The sequence below is a fragment of the Natator depressus genome, chromosome 6, assembly GCF_965152275.1.
Source record: "Natator depressus isolate rNatDep1 chromosome 6, rNatDep2.hap1, whole genome shotgun sequence".
NCBI classification, from domain to species: domain Eukaryota; kingdom Metazoa; phylum Chordata; order Testudines; family Cheloniidae; genus Natator; species Natator depressus.
In genome coordinates this window covers 99,827,937-99,851,239 of record NC_134239.1, presented here as the reverse complement: position 1 = coordinate 99,851,239, position 23,303 = coordinate 99,827,937, and the positions used below count along the sequence as shown (strand labels likewise).

Below are 23,303 nucleotides of genomic sequence, written 5' to 3'. Positions count from 1 at the left end.
CAGACACAAAAGTAATTGGTGAGGCAGAAGAACCAGAACCAGAAAGGGATTCCTAACACAAATGGAACAGACCAGTCCACCTACATTGTTCCACATAAATGAAATGAAAAAAAGAAACTGCATAAATGGTGAAAAGTATATTGACTATTTAAAATGTATTTAAACTGTAATAATCTAAATGGTATTATGGGTACCGCAAGTAAGACTTTGTTTAACTCTATGAGCCTATATCCAATTCCCTTGACTTCAATAGACACTAGAACAGGTCCTATGTCACCAAATTCCACTCATTTACTTCCACATCCCTCACTGACTTTAATAGCATGGATGTAAAAGAAGCAGAATTTGGCCTAGAATTTTTACTTAGCAATATCCTTTTAATTTAAGCCCTTATTTCTACTGTTACCTAACGCAAAATGCCACCCTACATCCATTAACTTATCTAATTTCCTGTTTCCATGTTTTTCTGACCATTAATACAGTTCTCATTTAGGTCTTCAGCCAGTTCAAAATGAGCTCTCAGGTTCTTTCATTTAGCAAAATGGTGAGTTATAAATTTTCCATTTTCTCAATCAAAACCCTATCATTATCATCACCAAAGACCAGAAAATAGGAGTATGATACTTACTCAAATTTTAAAAAAGGACACTGTCAAAAGTGTTTTTCATTATTTCTTACATTTCTTGTGCTAATGGTTACTTGCAATAATGCCTTGGAATGTTGAAGTTGCAATCTGTTTCTGCAGTGAAACCTGTTCATTGTGTAAACATTCTTATTAAATGTTCGTGTTACATCAGTGCTCATTGACTGCAATCAGGATGGGGCACTGTACACACAGTATGAGAAACAGTCCCTGTTTGTTACTATAGGGTTGCTCATGAGATCTGTCTATCCATATTTATTTTTTTTTCCTAAAGAAAATTTCATTGATTCAATTTTTAGAGGAAAAGTTAACTTAGCAAGTATTAAATGTACTTTGCAAACGCACATAAGAAAGCAAAAGTAAGTCTAATTTTGACTCTATCATTTTTGACAATGTCCTTCTAAGGGGAAGACTAAATTACATTCTCAGGGTCAACTTCAGTTACACCAGTGTAACAGCAGAGTGATTCTACTGACATGCATCTGACGAAGTGGGTATTCACCCACGAAAGCTTATGCTCTATAAGGTGCCGCAGGATTCTTTGCCGCTTCTATTGACTCTGATGAAATTACTCCAGATTTATACCACTGTATCTGACAGCAGAATCTGGCTTTACCGAAATATCTGTTTCACAACAGGAATCTGTTCCGAGAAGTTATATTTAGAGAGAAATTATTTGATTTTCATTCACTGAAATTAGGAGTGCAAGAGTATAGATGGTGCAGAGAAATGCTTATAATGGTTCCTCTTTTGGTTTCTGAATGTAGCTTGTCTGAAAAGAATGGGACAAAAAAACAAACAAAAACCCCAATACCATCTTTGAACTAAATATCAGTTTGATACAGAATTTCAGTCCGGTGTTGTGGAGGGTGATGTTTCCCAAGGCCATCCATTCCTTATTCCTGAAACTGACCTTAACGTAAATACAGGAAAGACAGGCCATAGAAAATTGGTGTTGGGGCTACATTATATTTAGTTTGAAATATATCCTTCAGTGACCTGTTTAGGGAGCAAACAGAAGGGGAGAAAGGAAGATAGAGATCTGAGTAGTGCAAAGAACAACAGATGTTAACTGACAGACCCTCCTCCAAAGTGAGAGACCTTCTAACAAAAGGTGTCCTGCTCATTTAGCTCCGCTTCTCTGATGACATTCATTCCCTAGTTATTTCTATACTTGTTGATGCATTTCCCATTGTTTTGATTTTTTTTTTTACCTATCCACACTTGTCTCTGCCAGCCTGTTATTCATAATCGCTAGGGCTCCCACCCCGCCAGAGAATCCATTATGTTTAGAACTAGAGTTCAACTGCCTTGGGTAGCCATTGGCAGTTTCTGACAGTTGTTTCTGCATGATAGCTAGTGACACTTTGTTGGAGGCTAAGAAGTCTTTCATGGAGATCATCTCTCCAGACAGCCGGCGTCCATCTGTGTCGCTCTCATTGGCCCAATCAGTCTCAATGGAGATGTTCCGCCGGCTCCGGACATTCCCTGGCATCACAACATTCCTCCGTGACCTAAAGAATTTTCTTTGGCATCTGGGGCAGCACCTGCAATCCAGCTTCTTTAATATCCAGTTTATGGACTGTTTGATAACAATCGAGATCACATTAAATAAGGAATAGATACAGCAAACCCCCATGAATATGAAGACAAAGTTGCCAAATCGGTAAAGGCCTTGGCTTTCATACTGGGCATTTTGGCTACTGACCAGGTCACCAAAACCAATAGTGCTGAAGGCCACAAAGCAAAAGTAAAGTGAGTCAACGTAACTCCACCCTTCAATCGGTGTGTACATTGCAGAGGCACAACAGGAAATGATGAGTGATGCTACACATAAAATGAGCATGACATAGTACACAGATGGCTTCCACCCTGCCAAGCTGTCCACCTCAGAGTTCCCTGAGCCCCGCCGGCTGTCATGAGGGAGGATCCCTTTTCTCCTCAGCTGTCTCTCATGGCAGGATTTCATGATGTAGGCTATGACCGTGATCAAGCGCTCCAGGAACAGGTTAAAGAATAAAATGGTCCCTGCACATCCTATAAGGCCATAAAATATCAGAAAAATTTTTCCTCCAACGGTGGCTGGGGTAGTCATGCCGAACCCTGGAAGAAAAAACAGAAGAGTTGAGCAAAAATAACCCCTTAGTTACAGCATCAAGGGTTTTGCCACATGCAAGCCAAAACAACCGGCAGGAAATCACTATGGCTCCTATTAGCTTTGAAAGAGTAGCTGGGAATTCTCTCCAAGTTCTACATGCTTATGACCCACATTATTCCAGTGCTAAAAATAAGCAGAGGGGCACTTCCCCCTAATTAGAAATGAAATGAAATAAATGAAAGCAAATACATTTGAAGAAAGAGCTGTTTAACTGAGGATCTGAGCTGCTATCTGCTGCAGAGCGCACTTTACCACAACCCTGTGCCCGGCTCCCTGTTTCAGAGCTAATCTTCTGAATTACTATGCTGACCTCTTTTTCTTGCATTCTGTTCTGCTTCATTGGCCTGATCAAAGTCCAGTGAAGTCAATAAAATAATTCCCATTTACTTCAACAGTCAATGAATGGATTAATCCTCATGGTCAGACCTATGTTGATTCATTACCAGATTTTCCCTTCTTTCCCACTTGCCCGGGCTCTGCTCCACAGTTCACATCTGTGCTGGAGCATTACAGGAGCGGCCCTGCTTTCCTGTCTTCTTCTGTGTTGCTTTCCAACTCAGATATGTTTTGCACCTTTGCAAATAGTCCCACATGGATTTTTTTTCTTTCCAGTCTGAAAATCCCATTTTTGCTTGGGGCTAATATTTATTGAAAAGACAAAACTGCCCTAAATAGGATGTTTATAAAGAATCAAAATGAATAAATTTGTCTTAAATATGATGGGCATTAGAGGTAATATACATGTTGAATATGTTTGCTGTAGTCTGAACAGGGTCTAGAGAAGTTGAACAAGTGATTAGTTAACTGTCCAATTAAGTTAAAGCAGTCTTGCTGAGAGAACAAAAAAATAGCACATTGAATAAGACACACATCTGCATTTGTTCTCCTCTGTCTGTAAGTGCAGAATATTAACTGCATGAAATAAAGGAACTAGAGAATTGGATATAAGGGAAATGTATTCAGTATTTCTAAGTGCATTGCTCTTGTGCCAGAAGAGACAAATAGAGGGTGGGGAGCTGGGAACATCCCTGTTTTTACATCTACAGCAGGCTGGAAGACATGGCGGTCAAATCTGTAGATACACAGCAGACCAAATTGCAAGTGGAGAGGAAGAGGAGGCCTGCACAGGATAAGTCCCATAGGGCACAGCAAAACCTGTGGCTGGCCCTAGGTAGTTAAGGCAGATTATTCTAAACTGTGTTGAGTTAGTGATGCAGCGTAACATCTGCTGGAGGCTTGATCCCATACCCATTCAAAATAACGTGAGTTTTGCCATTGACATAGCGGCTAGAGCCTGAGCCCAAACCCATAAAATTCATATCCCTTGTCATTTAAAATTCCTATCTGAGTGCACATTTCCATAGGTGCAAGCCGAGCAGTAAAGGTTCTATAAAGACGCCCAAACATTCAAGACAGAAAACCCATTATGAATTGTAAATAATGGAAAACACAGGACATTAAATCAGAAAGCCAGTGAGCCCAGCCTCTGTTCCTTGTCCTTTTTTCTTTCCCAATGTGGGCTCAATTTTGACCTTTTGGAGAAAGGAAAAAAAAGCATTTTCTTTTTACTTATAAATCTCAAAATGTATTAATCGAAACTAATGATAATTTCGTGTAGTGCTAGATTGGAAAACCTAAAAGCACTGTACAGTACAGATATTAATCTAAATCTAACAATATTGTCTTCTGGGGGTTGTGGAAAAAATAAACGGTAGGCTTCTAGCCGCACTGCTAAATCAGTTTACAAAATGGCGTGTAGATCCATTCATGAAGAAATATTTTGGGCCAAACTGATTCCTGGTGTCATAAACATATTGTCATGCAAACAGCCTAGCTGGTCACTGCAAATACTGTATGATGGGAAATTGCTTCCTTTTTCTCTCGTTTTTTCTCTAGTGTGATGTCAGGGGTAGTGTCGATCATTCAGTGACTAAAGAGCAAATCAATAGAACTTATGTCTAGGTAAAAGTACCCATGCTTGCATACTCTGCAAACACAGCAGCTCTTTGCCAAAAATCAATCTCTTTGCTCGGCCAGAAAAAGCTCTAAAACCAAAACTCCCTCTTCCAATTAAACAACAAAACAGCATTGCTGCCTGTCGTCTGCTTTCATATACATTCTCCCTAAAACTTCAAATGGTCTAGGTGGGGAACCTATTGTACCTGTGAACAAAATCAAAAAGACCATGTAGTGTCTAATCTCCCTTTACTAAGCAAGCTAACTGAGAACCTAGCAACAGCAACCTCTGTCACCATCTGTCAGCTTCAGGTATCCTGGCTAGAACTGGTTGGAAAATGTTTTTTCCCTCCTGCAGCAGAAAATTTCTACTTTTAGGCAAAAAAAGATATATTTTTTTCAGCTGCCAACTGAAATACTGCTGGAGTGCCTCATGCTCCCAAGTCTCCTCTATGGGCTGGGCTCCCTGGTTGGACTACATCTCCCATGATACACCTCAGGCTCTCTTGTTGGCGAGGGAAGCAGTACACCTTAGGAGATGGAGTCCTACCAGGAAACCTGGTGCACAGAGCAGAATGGGAACATGAGGCACCTGAACTACAGCTCCTATGAGGCACTCTGGCAGCATTTCTGAATCAAAATATTTCAGTTTGTGGCATAAATATGTTGATTTTCAGATTAAACTTTTTCCATTTTGGGGCAGTTTTTTGATGAAAAATGAAAATTCTGTGGAAAGCACACACTTTTTCTGGAAAAAAAACCTGTTTCTTCAAAAACCTACTTTTCTATTGAAAAACAGTTTTGACAGAATTTTTTTGACCAGCCCTAACACTGGATCCCTCTCAGCCAGGCTTCAGGCCATGATATGATATAGAAACACTCGTTGCTCTTGTGGTTAACTTCCTTCTCTCCATAGACCAGTGAAGGGGATCCATATTCATCCTTCTGGACCTCTCTGTGGCATTAGATATCATAGATCATCTTCATACAGCATGGATGCTTCAAGCTTGGGACCAGCTCTGGCGCAACACTGGAGCAGTCCCACTTCAGAAAGACTTTTTGCATTTTCTCTTCCTGTCAGACACAATCTGGCCCTTTATATTTGTACCAAGAAAAACATACTTTTTAGAACTAGAGAAGGAAGTCATTGCTACAGTCACGATCATATAATGTATCAGAGCTACAGACTGGAGTTTACACATGCGTATCACCGAAGAATGGGATCATCTATTTGTTTGAAAGATTTATACTTTAATATGAAGGAAATTTAGAAACAGCAGTGAAAACATTTTCTAAATATGTTCATGACCAGATAGCGGTGTCTCCTTTAGTTGTTGATTTCTTAGGCCATGGAGAGCACAGTCATAAAAATAGAGGGCTTTCAAGTATTCCTATTTCCTTGAACATGCAAGTCCCTGGATCTGATACAAAAAGAGTTTGAGGTCTTACTCCCTTAAAGATTCACTTCAGCCTTTAAGTAGCTGGCCATGCACATAGACCTTCCCATTATTTTTGCTGTCTTCTTCGGGGGTGTGAATACAGATTTGAACCTGCCAGTAATTATCCATTCTAAACATCACATTCACATTCTAAGCATCTAATCATTCACGCACTTTACCTACATGTTTTTTGGCAGGTGCAACTCAGGCACGTACATCAGAAAATGTATCTCAAAATGTTGTTATTGGTCAATGTGGCACACAAATATGCATTCTCATTTTGTGAGTAGACTTCTGCCTACTTGCTTGAAAAATGTGGTCCTAGAAGTTACATGATTAGATATAATTAGCATTCTCTGGTTCCTCACCTTGGAGTAGTTAATAGTGTGGACACAAAAGTGAACATTAGGGATCTCAGTTGGATTGAGATTAGGGACTTTGGTTGGAGCCTGAGTGAACTGGACTGGGATCTATTTCAGGTGGACAGGAGAAACCAAGCAGTCCAAATTTAGACTGAAAAGGGTGATTCAAGAGGAGAAGGGAAACAGCGACATGAATAACTAGAACAGCAGGCTAGAGTGGTAGTGAAAGAGCAAGAAGTGAAGCCTCAGACTAAGAAAGGAATGAAGAGAATGAAACTGTATGAGGAAACAACAACAGTGGGCAATACATGAAAAGAATATATTTATGTGAGGCAGAAATAAAAGGAAGAGAATTGCAGAATAAAAAAAGCATTGCATGTAATAATGGATGAAGATTTTTACGATATGAGTGGAGGATGTTGAAATCCGAATGATTAATACATTTTACTTTGAAAGTTGTTTTGTGACAGATGTCTTGAAACCCACTTATTGATGGACAAAATACACAGAAAGACTACAGAAGACAGAATTATGTGTAATCTAGTGGAAATCAGTTGGGTTGGGGGTGGGAGAATTACATGTTTTTAAGATACTGACGAATATTCTATTCCCTCAATCCACAGTTGCCTGGATATGGCTATGTATTGTTGATATTGCTAGAAATGCACGACACAAAGGTTTCCAGTGAAAGTGAAGAAAAATTGTAGTATCAACAAGTTTTCTCACTTTAATTCAATTTCTATTTGTGTAAGAGCAAGGTTTAGGAATAAGTATCGTGAGCTGAGAGTTCACACAGAGTAAGCATCTGTGATCTGACAATATTGTAGGCATCTTTTGAAAAAGGATCTGCCATACGTGGAAGGAAGAATCAATCTGCTGGTAGAGAAAATCTGTCTTCCATAGGCTTGTGGCCTTTCTGTAGAGCCTGTTTTCTTTTGGGACAGAGATTTACTTCTACATAAATGAAGTCTCTGGCCTGTTTGGTGGTAGAAATAGATTTCTCTGTGTAAATCAATATACTACTCTGCTGCTAAATCTGGATCTAAAGCAACTGAAAAATTAGTACAAATAGAAGTGCAAGCATTTCCATTCGTCTTCATCAAAACCTTGCTGGGGCCAGTTAAATGCTTAGGTCATTAAACCAAGCCATACACAAATACCCAGTTTGAGTAATTAGAACACAAGTGTAAATATTACTGTATAACATCAAAATCAGGTAGCCACGGAGGGGTTTGGTTGTGAAAAGGAAAAGAAAATCAACATTAAGTCAGACCCGTTGTTTTCACCTCACAGATTTAAGCAGATAGTTATGTATATTGAACTGCTACTTCCAATCTTCCATTTGGATGTAACAAGTCATTGTTACAGCCTCACAATCTCTACTTCAGGATGAAGTTATTATAATGCCATCAAGTATCCCTGTCCTGGGCATGAGCTCAGTGTGCAAAGCTATCATCTCACCTGTCCCTCTTGGAAGTTACATACAGGAAGAATCAGCATTCACAACGTATGGTGTGAAATTCTTGCCCCATTGGAATCAAAGGAGGCTTTGCTACTGACGTCAGTAGGGCCAAGATTTCACCTATGGTTCTCGTTCCATGAAAAGTGTAGACCACTTCCCATCTGTTTTTCTTTTGACACACCTGATCCCTTGTTGTTCTTAACAGTCTAGAGGATATTCTTCACCTTGGCTTTCTGTCTTACCCATCTGTTTCCTATCCTTTTCCTCATCTGATATCAAGGTTTGCTATCTGGCTTTTAGAGAGAACCGGTCAGGAATTTTCCAGTGGAATTGATTTTTTGCTAGAAAATGCATTTTCTGCAAAATTGAAATTTTAAATTTTCTGAAAAAAAAATTGATTTTCTGTCAGGAAATTGTAAATGAAATTTCATTTCAGTTAAGTTTGACCTGAATTGGAATATTTTGGGGTTTTGAACTGACCAAAAAATTTAATTTCAAATTAGTTCAACAAAAACTTAAAATACATATCCTTATCAGTACATTGTCTTATGGGAGATGTAGTTTGGGCCCCCATTCTCTCATATGGGCCAGGCTCCTTAGAGGACTACATCTCCCATCATACAAAGGGAATTTCCCTCTGACTGATCTGCATGGTGCATCATGGGAGTCACATGACTCTGGGTCCATTATGGGTGATGTAGTCTGACCAGGGAGCCTGGCTAATAGGGACATCAGGCTCCTGAACTACAACTCGGATGAGGCAAATGTACCACTTTGGGGAAATGTAGTTTAATATTGAACTGACTCAAAATGAAGCATTCCAGATCCATTCAAGAAACCAAAATGAAACATTTTGATTTCTGGAATCTTGAATTGTTTAGCTCAAGCAAAAATGTCAATATGAAACATTTCAACATTTCCAAACTGAATTTTTTGTAATTTCTGTTCCATGAAAAATTTCAAAAAATGTCAACTCCTCTTTACTTCAATGAGCTTTGGATCAGAACCACAGTCCACTGACTGAACATGTATCTGATATTACACTTCACTTTATCCAGATGGACTAAGTAGACATGCTCCTTAATAGCTTCAGTTTTTCCAATGTGATGTTTTTCTCTTTGCACTCTAATGTTAAACATTGAATATGGTTTGCTGAATATTTATCCTGATTTATGATTTCACTCTACTAGGGCTAATTTTTCAGGGAATTACAATAAGTTTTACCTCCTATTAAAGTCAATGAGAGTTTTACTAGAGCACCACACAACTTTTACAAAAGTCCATTCTGCAGGGGCTCCTTCAGGAAGTTTTGCCTTAGAGCTAAGCTTCTGGTTTAAGAGCCGATATTTCAGATTTTACTTTAGAAGTATTGTCAAGGAAAATTGCATTAAAGAGTGGAATGATGAAAGATTCTAGTAAACCAACCATGGGACTGAATGTGATCAAAGGAAAGCAAGTAGCTTGTGACTCTCAACATTAGCGTGATCAAAAGGGTTGATGAGCATCAGGAAGTGCTTCCCTATTAGAAAACCCTATTTTATGGACTGGCGTAAGTTTGACATTGACTAATGTGGTATCAAGATACTCTTCTCAGTCAAAACAGTAAGTTATGTTTATCATGAAAAATAAAGAGAGACAACAAATTTCAATTTTCTATAACAATTCACCCAATCTACAAAAAGGAAACAGACCCTCAACATGTTGTAGTTTCTGTGAAAAAGGGGCCCAAAGAAAAAGTCAGACACTATACAGATTTTAGTCACATGGCCCTTTAAAAAACAGTCACAGCAAACATCAGATGATGTCCTCTTTTCTACAGACAGCTATAGAAAAATCTAGTAGTGCATACATTTCAATAAATATTTTAAATGATACTGTAACACAAAACCAGAACGTTTATAGGCATTTTCACCTTTCTGAAAATGGAAATCCTAATGCATCCATCCAACATACTGTTACTGTTCCACCATAAGGCCAGGGGAATAGTAAGTGATGCAAATTGTGGTCATTTGGTCAGAGGGATCCTCTTACAGTCCCCCCATAAGGAGCTGATTTTAATATTCAAAGCTCTAAAATCCACATGCTTAGGGAGACTGTCTTGAAGAATCACAACAGGGCCTAGAGTAGAATTTATTATGTAAATTTGCGGTTTTCTGAACAAGAGGTTCCCATATTACATCCCTCCCTGCCCCCCAGTTATGAGCTTTCTTTACTTTTCAAAATGCTCCAAAATCCATGTGCATAATGAGATTATTCCCCAGAAAAGACTCTTGTCCATTCCCCCTTGCTGCCTCTACATGGTAGATGTGTCATCAGGTATCACCTTCCTTCCTCTCCATGCCCCTCCAGCCCTACTGGAGGACTCCTTGTGCCTTTCTCAGCTATCCCGCCCCTGATGGACATCACAGCACTTTATCCTTCCAGTTGATACAGAACACTGTAGAGGCACTGCACATGGGGACACCAGAAGAAAATGTCAGACTGTGTCCACACTGCATTTAGGGTAGGCTTAGTGAAAACCAGCTGGCTACGCCTGGCTTATACTCGAGCATTTCATCTGCTCTACACAAACTGCTCCAGAGTTGCCAAATGTGACCATTCCTTGATCCTTGTTCTAAGGATTCCCTCTGAAGCATTGCCTGCACTTACTTCTGCCCTGTACTGTATTGTCATGTACGGCACCAGACTGCTACAAATCCCCAAGGCAAGAACAGAATATCATGCGCCTCTGCATGCACAACCTACTATAATTCTGCATAGAAATGGGACGTTCACAGTCCCTTTGGATGCAAATGAACCTCTCCTCCTGTCTCAGTGTGTGTTGGGGCAACCTGCTGCAAGTAATCCCTGTGCCAGTCAAAAAAATTGGGAGCAGGGCTGTTGGAGTGCTTGCAGATGAATGAGACAATACAGTTGTGTGGGACACAACACAACACATAAAATGGATACGCTTACTTAGGGCTTGTCTACACTACAGGTTATATCAGTATAACTTATGTCGCTCAGTGGTGTGACTAAGCCACCACCCTGAATGATGTAAGTTACACCGAACTAAGCACTGGTGTGGAGTGCGCTATGTTGGTTGTAGAAGCTACTGCCTCTTGTGGAGGTGGCTTCCTTATGCTGATGGAAGAGCTCTCTGCCATCGGCTCTTAAACATAACGGTGTCATCAGCAGACATGCTACAACTGTGCTACTGTAGCGCTTCTAGTGTAGACTAGCCCTTGGTCATCCCTTATGTTTGGATATTATAGGGCAGTCCTGGTGGTACCATACATTCTACATCTCCAGTGGCTCTTGGCAACTCCAGGGGGCAGTGTTAGGGTGTAGGGCAGGGCTGATATGTATCTTAACTCTGAATTTCCTGATTTCCACTTTGTTATACCTTAACTCTCTATTTCCTGGTTTTCAGAAGATAAAGTATAGGCCACTCAATATCCTGGAAGGGTACAAGGCACTGCTGGTCAACTTCAACTCTGATTAGTGACTTTGGGGGCACTGAATTTGTGTGTGTGGAGGAGCAGAGAGGAGATGATGATACATTTTTCAATCCATCTTAGATCTTGAATGCAGTGTTTTTTTTTTCATAATGGTGCAAAATTTCTTTCTTGTTACTGCTCCAGCAGGCTTGATTTCCTTTTTGAATATGTGTGTGTTTGCTATTAGTGTTATAATTAGATACTCCAGTCCTTTCCCAGAAAAAGGAGGTGGACAGAAAGAGAGGCTAACACTATAGCAACAGTAATGAGTCACTATGATCCTGCTGATATTGAAATGGCTTTGCAATTTAACCTACAATCAGAGCTCTTTGATTGTCTGTGATGTTGTGCTTGTACTTATAATGCCTTTTCAACCAATGAGTTTAATTGTTGCCCTTAGTTTAATGTATCAGTTCAATTTCTTATTGTATTTCTGATGTGATTAAAAATTCCTTGGCCCGGCAGCCTTATTTTGCCATCTATGGGATCCTGTTACTATCCCAGGATGCATTGCCTGTTGTACCCAATTCTTTAGAGCTTAATGGTGGCTTTGTAGTCAGGCACCTGGAGGCGTGTGGCACCTGGAGGTACCTAGCATTCAGGGGAACACACTACTATTACACCCCTAAGAGCAATTAACAGTGTTGGGGATAGGGAGTGTCAGCTAACTTGCTCCATCATTGTTCAAGGCCCCATTTGGGGAGGCTAGTTCCCACAAGAAGTGGGATTGTGCCTGGCCCCTATACAGTGGAGGAGAGAAGACAGGTTTGATGTTTACACCCTCCCTTATTCCCTGCCCAGGGGCAGCCACAATCAGGCCCTGCATTAGAAATCAGCACACCAGTCATAATGTTTGTGTCTTATAAAGCAGTGGTGGACTCATCCTGTAATCCTTACTCACATGAATAGCCCTGTTGAAGCCAGTGAGAGTGGATAAAGAAAACAATGAAACCCTTAGACTGAGTATTATAAATAAAGGCACATCTCACAAACACACTCAAGGGCTCCCTCCCTGAGCTAAGTTGTGAAAGTGACTGAGCATTCCACTCCTTTAATGAATAGCATTTAAGGAGCCAGTCACAAGGGTGATGGATTCTAGTGCTTTAGAGTTACTGAGAGAGGGAAGATATGAAAACAAGACTAACTTCTTAGTTTTAAAACTACAATCATAATTACAGGTTTCAGAGTAGCAGCCGTATTAGTTTGTATTTGCAAAAAGAAAAGGAGGACTTGTGGCACCTTAGAGACTAACAAATTTATTTGAGCATAAGCTTTCGTGAGCTACAGCTCACTTCATCAGATGCATTCAGTGGAAAATCATAATTAGTTATTCCTGATCTGCTTTAAAAGGTGGCTAGAGTAAAGCTCCTGAACTATAATCTCCATAAATTGCCTCTTTCATGTTCTAACTGCGTGAAACATTCAGCTTTGCTTTGCTGTCCTCTACCTGCCAGGCTAAACTGTCATGCTGCAGCTTATCACTTTATCACTTAATCAGAAGGAAACTTATAAAGCATTCAGATCATCCTCATGTTAGAAATAACCAGATCAGCCAGATAAACAATGTCATGGCTTGTTGGGTAAATCCGTATCTTATCCAGTGGTACAACAACATGAAAATAGCTGGGTTATGGGGAACCAGGAATAAACATCCACAAGACTTTACACTGCATCAAGGGGGTATCAACACAGTAATAAAAAATCAGGGGAAATATTTCCCTCTTCTATCCCAGTGGTTGCAACTATGGTCTTGTATATTTAAATTGACTGTTGCTCTACTTTTCTCTCATAGAATCATAGAATATCAGGGTTGGAAGGGACCTCAGGAGGTCATCTAGTCCAACCCCCTGCTCAAAGCAGGATCAATCCCCAACTAAATCATCCCAGCCAGGGCTTTGTCAAGCCTGACCTTAAAAACTTCTAGGGAAGGAGATTCCACCACCTCCCTAGGTAACGCATTCCAGTGTTTCACCACCCTTCTAGTGAAAAAGTTTTTCCTAATATCCAACCTAAACCTCCCCCACTGCAACTTGAGACCATGACTCCTCGTTCTGTCATCTGCTACCACCGAGAACAGTCTAGATCCATCCTCTTTGGAACCCCCTTTCAGGTAGTTGAAAGCAGCTATCAAATCCCCCCTCATTCTTCTCTTCCGCAGACTAAACAATCCCAGTTCCCTCAGCCTCTCCTCATAAGTCATGTGTTCCAGTCCCCTAATCATTTTTGTTGCCCTCCGCTGGACTCTGTCCAATTTTTCCACATCCTTCTTGTAGTGTGGGGCCCAAAACGGGACACAGTACTTCAGATGAGGCCTCACCAATGTCAAATAGAGGGGAACGATCACGTCCCTCGATCTGCTGGCAATGCCCCTCCTTATACATCCCAAAATGCCATTGGCCTTCTTGGCAACAAGGGCACACTGTTGACTCATATCCAGCTTCTCGTCCACTGTAACCCCTAGGTCCTTTTCTGCAGAACTGCTGCCGAGCCATGCGGTCCCTAGTCTGTAGCGGTGCATGGGATTCGTCCGTCCTAAGTGCAGGACTCTGCACTTGTCCTTGTTGAACCTCATCAGATTTCTTTTGGCCCAATCCTCCAATTTGTCTAGGGCCCTCTGTATCCTATCCCTACCCTCCAGCGTATCTACCTCTCCTCCCAGTTTAGTGTCATCTGCAAACTTGCTGAGGGTGCAATCCACACCATCCTCCAGATCATTTATGAAGATATTGAACAAAACCGGCCCCAGGACCGACCCTTGGGGCACTCCACTTGATACCGGCTGCCAACTAGACATGGAGCCATTGATCACTACCCGTTGAGCCCGACAATCTAGCCAACTTTCTATCCACCTTATAGTCCATTCATAGAATCATAGAATCATAGAATATCAGGGTTGGAAGGGACCCCTGAAGGTCATCTAGTCCAACCCCCTGCTCGAAGCAGGACCAATTCCCAGTTAAATCATCCCAGCCAGGGCTTTGTCAAGCCTGACCTTAAAAACTTCCAAGGAAGGAGATTCCACCACCTCCCTAGGTAACGCATTCCAGTGTTTCACCACCCTCTTAGTGAAAAAGTTTTTCCTAATATCCAATCTAAACCTCCCCCACTGCAACTTGAGGCCATTACTCCTCGTTCTGTCATCTGCTACCATTGAGAACAGTCTAGAGCCATCCTCTTTGGAACCCCCTTTCAGGTAGTTGAAAGCAGCTATCAAATCCCCCCTCATTCTTCTCTTCTGCAGGCTAAACAATCCCAGCTCCCTCAGCCTCTCCTCATAAGTCATGTGTTCTAGACCCCTAATCATTTTTGTTGCCCTTCGCTGGACTCTCTCCAATTTATCCACATTCTTCCAGCCCATACTTCTTTAACTTGCTGGCAAAAAATACTGTGGGAGACTGTGTCAAAAGCTTTGCTAAAGTCAAGGAACAACACGTCTGCTGCTTTCCCCTCATCCACAGAGCCAGTTATCTTGTCATAGAAGGCAATTAGATTAGTCAGGCATGACTTGCCCTTGGTGAATCCATGCTGACTGTTCCTGATCACTTTCCTCTCCTCTAAGTGCTTCAGCATTGATTCCTTGAGGACCTGCTCCATGATTTTTCCGGGGACTGAGGTGAGGCTGACTGGCCTGTAGTTCCCAGGATCCTCCTTCTTCCCTTTTTTAAAGATGGGCACTACATTAGCCTTTTTCCAGTCGTCCAGGACCTCCCCCGATCGCCATGATTTTTCAAAGATAATGCAATCACATCCGCCAACTCCTTTAGCACTCTTGGATGCAGTGCATCCGGCCCCATGGACTTGCGCTCGTCCAGCTTTTCTAAATAGTCCCAAACCACTTCTTTCTCCACAGAGGGCTGGTCACCTTCTCCTCATGCTGTGCTGCCCAGTGCAGTAGTCTGGGAGCTGACCTTGTTCGTGAAGACAGAGGCAAAAAAAGCATTGAGTACATTCGCTTTTTCCACATCCTCTGTCACTAGGTTGCCTCCCTCTTTCAGTAAGGGGCCCACACTTTCCTTGACTTTCTTCTTGTTGCTAACATACCTGAAGAAACCCTTCTTATTACTCTTAACATCTCTTGCTAGCAGCAACTCCAGGTGTGATTTGGCCTTCCTGATTTCACTCCTGCATGCCCAAGCAATATTTTTATACTCTTCCCTGGTCATTTGTCCAATCTTCCACTTCTTGTAAGCTTCTTTAAGATCAGCAAGGATTTCACTGTTAAGCCAAGCAGGTCGCCTGCCATATTTACTATTCTTTCTACACATTGGGATGGTTTGTCCCTGTAACCTCAATAAGGATTCTTTAAAATACAGCCAGCTTTCCTGGACTCTTTTCCCCCTCATGTTATTCTCCCAGGGGATCCTGCCCATCAGTTCCCTGAAGGAGTCAAAGTCTGCTTTTCTGAAGTCCAGGGTCCATATTCTGCTGCTCTCCTTTCTTTCCTGTGTCAGGATCCTGAACTCGACCATCTCATGGTCACTGCCTCCCATGGTCACTGCCTTCCCATCCACTTTTGCTTCCCCTACTAATTCTTCCTGGTTTGTGAGCAGCAGGTCAAGAAGAGCTCTGCCCCTAGTTGGTTCCTCCAGCACTTGCACCAGGAAATTGTCCCCTACACTTTCCAAAAGCTTCCTCTGTGCACTGCTGTATTGCTCTCCCAGTAGATATCAGGGTGACTGAAGTCTCCCATGAGAACCAGGGCCTGCGATCTAGTAACTTCCGTGAGTTGCCAGAAGAAAGCCTCGTCCACCTCATCCCCCTGGTCCGGTGGTCTATAGCAGACTCCCACCACAATATCACCCTTGTTGCTCACACTTCTAAACTTAATCCAGAGACTCTCAGGTTTTTCTGCAGTTTCATACTTGAGCTCTGAGCAGTCATACTGCTCCCTTACATACAATGCAACTCCCCCACCTTTTCTGCCCTGCCTGTCCTTCCTGAACAGTTTATATCCATCCATGACAGTACTCCAGTCATGTGAGTTATCCCACCAAGTCTCTACTGTAGAGGAGCAGAGCGGACATTCTATGTAATATCAGGCAATAAGAATGGCTGGGAAACTGGTCTACTCTTAATTTTTGCTGGCATGACTATGTCTGGAGCGTTAAAAAAAAAAATCACTCTTCTGACATAGCTATATCAGCAAAAGCCCTGGAGGAGAAGTACTTATACCAGCAAAAAAATGTCCTTTTGCCAGAATAGTTTATTTTGTTTGGGGAGCTGCTATAAATCTTACCAGCAAAAGCACTCTTTTTCTTGTATAGCTGAGCTACACTAGAACTGCGTTGCTAGTACAGCTATACTGGTATAACTACTAGAAAAGCATTCCTAGGCTGGTCTATACCTAGACACACCCCGATAGATGTTGTTACACAGACCTTTGCCCTGATAGAGACACTACTTTAGACTTCCATCAACCTAGCTACCACCTCTTGTGGGGGTATATTTAATACAGTGATGGAAAAACTCCTTTCTTTGCTGTGGCAAGTGTCTACATTGCAGCTCTAAAGCAGCATAGCTGCAGAACCACAGCTGTGCTGCTGTAGTGCAGACTTACCTCTAGTGTTGATGTGTCTATACCAGCAAAACTGCACTTTTGCTAGTATAGCTTACTCCAGACTGCCCGAGCAAAATACGTAATACTAGCAAAAACTCAGGGGCTTTAGCTGGCAGAGCTGTTGGTCACAAATCGCTCCCTGACTGACATAGGTATGCCAACAAAAGTTCATAGTGTAGACCTGGTGTACGAAGGGAAAAGGTTAATGTTGCAAATGACAGTAAGTCGACTTACAACAGAAGGAAGAGACAAGTCTTTGCTGGAAGATTCAGAGTTTAGGATATTGAGATGTCCTTGGGAACGGCTGCAGCACGTTGTCCCAAGTCCCTGAAAACAGCAGAATGGGATGTGTACAACTGACAAAGCAAAAAATTGCCTATCACAATTCATTGTGATAGCTGAACACACATACACGTTATTTGAATGGAGCTGGGACCCTACATCTGAAGTCAGTCACTGTTTGGTGAGATCCTCTCTCTCTCTCTCACACACACACACACCCACCCACACACAGAGTTTCCAGTCCTCTTCCTTGACTACATGGTGGAAGAATCATTTACTGTAACAAACATTTTACAAAATGCATTTTTAAACAAAATGGGACTGCCTGGTGTGCAACGACATTTAATTCATTGATGGTCCTCCCTGCTGTCTCATGCATAGGGCTTCTTAGTGGACTACTGCAGAGGAGGATGTTCAGAGTGCTCTGGAAAGCAGCTGGCATGCATAGCAGCACTCATTTTCCCTTTATTCTAGTCCATCTGCAGATCTCCCTAGCTGAGTGGACTATGCAGTTTACACCCTGGGATCCAGACGAGTCCCTGCAGGGCTGTATAGATCTGTATGTAAATGCTGGGAATTTCTCCAGAGATACTGTGGCTGGGTCTAACTACAAATATGCTCCCATACCAAGTGACCTGGCTCCTTGGTGAGCTGTGACTCTGACCTCGACAGGGCTCTGTTGCTGTTTCATTCTGTATAATGTCACATTTGTAATTTCATATCAATGGTTCAGACAAGCTTAGAAGGACTTTAACCCTCCATAAAACTCCTACAGGGCCAATTCCATTCAAAAAAGGCAATATTGAAGTTGAAGCTAATGCCAGAACATGTTTTGGTGAAACAATCAAAAACTCCCTAGATCAATCCCCTGCCCCACTTTTTCTTATGCTTAGAGATTTCCCTCTCTCTCTAATCTCACTGGCAGACAGCACTGTCTCTACTGTCTCCAACAATGTTATAATATTCCTTAAGAAGGTGGAGACCAAACCATAAAGTACGTAGCGCTTTCCCCCATAATTATGTTTAACCAAATGTTTAATCAGTGCTAGAACTGGTCTCATTCCAACCATTAAAAGTTTTCTTCTTCGTTTGCACAGCCTTGCCACATAAATCTGTAGTCGCAAACAATAACGGAAAACGACGCCTAAAGGGAAGTGTAATTCTGGAATCTCTTTTTATGGTCCCCATTAGGGAGTTACCTGAGCACCTCCCAACCTTTAATGTCTTTATCCTCACACCATCCCTGTGAGGTAGGGAAGTGCTATTATTGCCATTTTAAAGCTGCAGCACAAAAACTAAGTAACTTGCTTAAGGTCACACAGGAATTCTGAGGTGGAGCAAGGAATTAAACCCAGGTCTCACAAATCCTCAGCTCTAACCATTAAACCATGCCCCCTCTTGGCCCAATCTTTCCCTATCTTTCATGATTATATTTGCATAAGTAATGATGCAACATTTGGCCCATTAAGAAAAGGAGTACTTGTGGCACCTTAGAGACTCCTTTTCTTTTTGCGAATACAGACTAACACGGCTGTTACTCTGAAACCTGTCATTTGGCCCATTGTCACTCAACTTTAAGGAGTCTGAACAATTCAAGCTCAGGGTTCATTCAGGTAGATGCTATTGAACAAGCACTTGTCCACGTGAGTAGTCCCCTTACAGCAATGGGACTACACACTGCAGCTGCAATTTTGGAAGTTGCCTAAACGATTTGAACATCCAGTTTCCATTCATTTTGTCCGAATTCCTCAGATGGCTTTGAAAATCCCACCTGCTATTAATATTTTGCAGGATCAGGCCCTAAAAGAAACATAGATCTCTAAATATACACTTGAGAATATTTTCCCTCCATTTAGCAAAAATATTGAATTGCTAAAGTGAATCTATTATTCCAGTACATTCCCTACTGGAGTCTGACAAACAGAACCAAGAATACCATCCTTATTTCTGCCTCGTTCTTTTGAATAAAACCCCAACATGAGCAAACTCTTGATGACTTCTCCACCAGTAATCTCATAGAACAGGAGAGGCAAAATTTGTTAATTTTGAGATTTTTACATACTCTTCCATAGTTTTTAAAAAATACATTTCCTCTTCCTTTGTAAACCAGGCTTAATCCCTATTCACTACATCTTATCTCAGAGTGTATTTAAAAAAACAAAACAACAACAAAACAAGCAGAGGAATACAGTTTGAACTCTTATCTGTGTTTTCAATGCTGTAGACAAAGTCATCCCTGAATAGTTCTTATGGTCTAGATAAAGGAAGAATATGATAGGCACAAGCTTCTCAGATATGAATTTAAAAGAAACATAAATGCTATAGGAAAGTTAAGGGAATGAGATAGAAAAATGCAACATGGACGAGTACTATGCCATTCATGTGCAAACCCATCAAGTTTAAAAAACCTGTTACATCTTTAGACTTAACAAGAAGTCCTGTGGAAATTCAACAGTAAACATTTGTTCCATGCGAACTAACCATAACAAGAAAGAGAATCCAGAATTCTTAGAAGTTGTTCCCTTTAAAATCTGCAATTACTTTATTATTGGAGCACTTACAATTTAACCCCCCAAAATGCTTCATTGCTTGATACTAAAAAAAATACTAGATTCTCCTCCTCATTTCACAGCATGGCCATTTGTACCAATACCTTCCTCTTTCAGAATGATGAAAAACAGAGGGAATTGGAGCCAATACAGTTCAGCTAATTAACTGTGCTTTAGGTGGGTGTCATTTTTCCTAAAATCATGTTAAATGCTTGAATTTTGTAGCTGATTAGTTTCAGTTCCAATGGGCAGAGTATATATTTATGTATATATTAATACAGAAGAATCCAGTTTTTCAAGCAGTAATTACATGGTGCTGATTTTAGTGTAGCTGGATTATCCTACCTGTACAACTGACAAAATCATTGGGAGCAGGAATATTCTAGGCCTAATTGCCAGTGCAATTTAAAGAATAACTATTAATGTGATGTGAGCGAGATCAGAATCTAGCCCATAATGGGGCTCCAATACTAACTCTAGGTGTCACAATAACAATAATCATTGCCTAATGCTGACAAGTGTAATAAATAAAATAATAAAGTCATATTCTGGGGTGCAATCCAGACCAGTGAGGGGCTGTGTCACTACTTGCCCTGTAACCCTTATGTGCCTTAAAAGCTTTGCTACTGTAACTCTCTACCTGGGATGTTCACAGCCAGCAATAAGCATGCAGGTCACACCCTGAGGCTATGCCTACACTGCAAATAGACCCCCACAGCTGGCCCATGCCAGCTGACTCAGGCATGTTTAGCTTGGTCTAATGGGCTGTTTAATTGCAGTGTAGACATTTGGGCTTAGGCTGCAGCCTGAGTTCTGGGACCCTCCAACCTTGCAGGGTCCTAGAGACTGGGCTCCAGCCCAAGCCCAAATGTCTATACACAATTAAACAGCCCCTTAGCCCCACCCCCATGACCCTGGTCACCTGGCACAAGGTAGCTGCAGGTTTTTATTGCAGTGTAGACATACCCTGAGTGTTTGTGTGCTGCACATCCTTGGATCAGTAACTCTGACCCTAGCATCCTGCCAGCAACACACCAGTCACACTCCCTGGTTCCTACCTTGCCTCTCTAATATCCTGGACCCAGCATGGCTACAACACTGCAAACTATTATAATTAGTGAAATTCATCCCTGTGCCAAGGCTCAACATGAGGCCTATATGCCCACTTAAACATTTAAAATATGTCACAGGCCTTGTGCTGGCGCTCTGCGCAGAGATGGATTTCATCCTCTGGGTGCCACAGCTGGGATTATACCATGTGTGTTTTGAAGAGTCTTTCTTATCCATTTTTTATTCTTTTAGGTGACCGATGGACATTGAAACACCAGGCAGGACTTGACTAAATTTCCTCTTTGATACACTATGGAGGATGTGGTTTCATACAGCAAGGACATGAGATGTGGAGCTGTGCATTACAACGAATGGATCTCTGCAATCAAAGCACACAAATATTAAATGATAAAAACAAAATGAGTAAACGTGTCCTTTCTGCCAGCATCTTACGTCTCTAGAAGATGGATTCTTCATGCAGTTAGCGTTATGGAGTCCTTTGTGATTTATATGGCACCCATCACCTGGGTATCTCAGGGCCTGATCCTGCAACCATTGAAATTAGTGGGAGTTTTGCTATTGATTTCGGTGGGAGCAGGATCAAAGTCTAAAATGCAGAACCAAACTAGGAAGAGCAAAAGAGTGGTGCAGCCTGGAGGTCATGTATTCTCTAATGTACTATTCACCTCTCTCACAGGTTCCATAGGTTTGCATAGAATTGTCCAGGATCACACAGCAACACTGTATAGCCTGGTAGCTTTACCTGCTAAATGAATGAGCAAGCCACATGACCTTCTAATCAACACTGCCTTGAAAGCACAGAATTTTATTTACAGGAGATGAGAATTCACTTGCTGAGAGACCAGACACTGTGCTATTGAGACCACTTGGACACTCGATACAGCTCAAAAAATATTGGTATGATACACAGATCTTCACTGCGGCGCAAATCGGGAAATCATTATCAAGTCTTTAGCCAAGCGTAATGCCCAGCTTGGGTAATGAGTAACAACTTCAGCCCTGTCCCTAAATATAAGGGGCTCTATTCATTCCCTAGGTTTTGGTGGCTGGAGCTGGTACAACCTAGGATTGGAGTCCCCATCGTTGTAATTCATTACCTTCTCCCTGACGTATATGGTATAATGCTTCTATGGGGGTCAGAGCAGTGCTAATTAATCAGGACCCTTCAGCCCCAGCCCAGCAGCTTCCTCGGGGGGCTGCAACCAGGCCGGGGGCTGCAGCTGGGGCCATGTGCCAGAGCCCTCCAGCATCCCAGACTTGGTGGGGGATGCAGCTGGGGATGAGCACCTCTGCCCCGCAGCTTCCACCAGGGGCTGCAGCCGGGACCGTGCAACCCTGCCCCAGGGTTGTCCCGGGCTTGGCAGTGGCTGCAGCCATGGGCCACTTGCCCCAGCCCTGCAGTGCCGTGGGCTTGGTGGGGGCCACGTGGCCCAGCCCCTCAGCATCCCGGGGGCTGCAGTCGGGGCTGCGCGCCCCAGCCCCGCAGAGTCCTGGGCTTGGCAGGGTTGCAGCTGGGGCCTGCGCCCCCTTGCAGCTTCCCAGGGCTGTGTGCCCCCCCCCACCACTGTGGCCCAGGCTTGGCAGGGGCTGCAGTCGGGCCAGGCACCATTATCCCGCTGCTGGACCAGCTCTGGAGCAAGGGCTGTGGGTTCCCTGTGGCTGCAACCCCTGCTGCGGCTACTGGACTGGGGGCTGTGGCCCCGGTCATGGCGGGGGGCTTGGCCTGTCAGTCCCCCTGGCCCACATGGGATTCAATTCCTCTCCCTACCTAGCCCTGCCTCCGGTTATTTTTAGTAAAGTAAGGGACAAGTGATGGCTCTGTGAATTTTTGTTTATTGCCCATGACCTGTTCATGACTTTTACTAATAAATAACCGTGAAAAAATCTTAGCCTTAATCATAGGTGCTGGAAATAGAGATACCGGGGGTACGGCTTGAAGTGGTTTCCATCAAAGACAGGGTTTACAGTTTGGTTCAATGGCTCTCAGTACCCACACTATGCAAATTGTTCCAGCGCCCCTGCTTGGTATTCAAAATTCAAACTATGTTGCTTGGTTTTGATTGGACATGTAGATCACATGGTATGGTTTCTCTTTCCTGTCTGGACAGAATTAGAATTGGAACTTGTGCTCCTCTGTGGAGCACTTGCAATTACAAATTCAAAATTCACTTCCCAAAAATACCTTTCCACAGTCACTCACAACTCCCTCCCTCCACAGACGTTCCTGCCAGTTAGATAATCAAGTGAATTGGTTTAGAAATATAAATATGTTTAGAAAATGTTATGCAGTATTTGCTCAGTGGGCACAATGGAGAGTATAAAATAAATATATTTTTAAGTGGAAC

General features: G+C 42.2%; 1 protein-coding gene across 1 annotated transcript in view; it reads right to left on the bottom strand.

The window, feature by feature from the left end:
- Positions 1-1,191: 1,191 nt before the first annotated feature.
- Positions 1,192-23,303, bottom strand: part of KCNK13 (potassium two pore domain channel subfamily K member 13) — a 125,806-nt gene continuing 103,694 nt past the window's right edge. Inside the window, exon 2 of the mRNA XM_074956106.1 lies at positions 1,192-2,746. Within this exon, the coding sequence (XP_074812207.1) occupies positions 1,854-2,746 (893 nt within the window). The 3' untranslated portion in view covers positions 1,192-1,853. The remainder of the gene's footprint in view (positions 2,747-23,303) is intronic.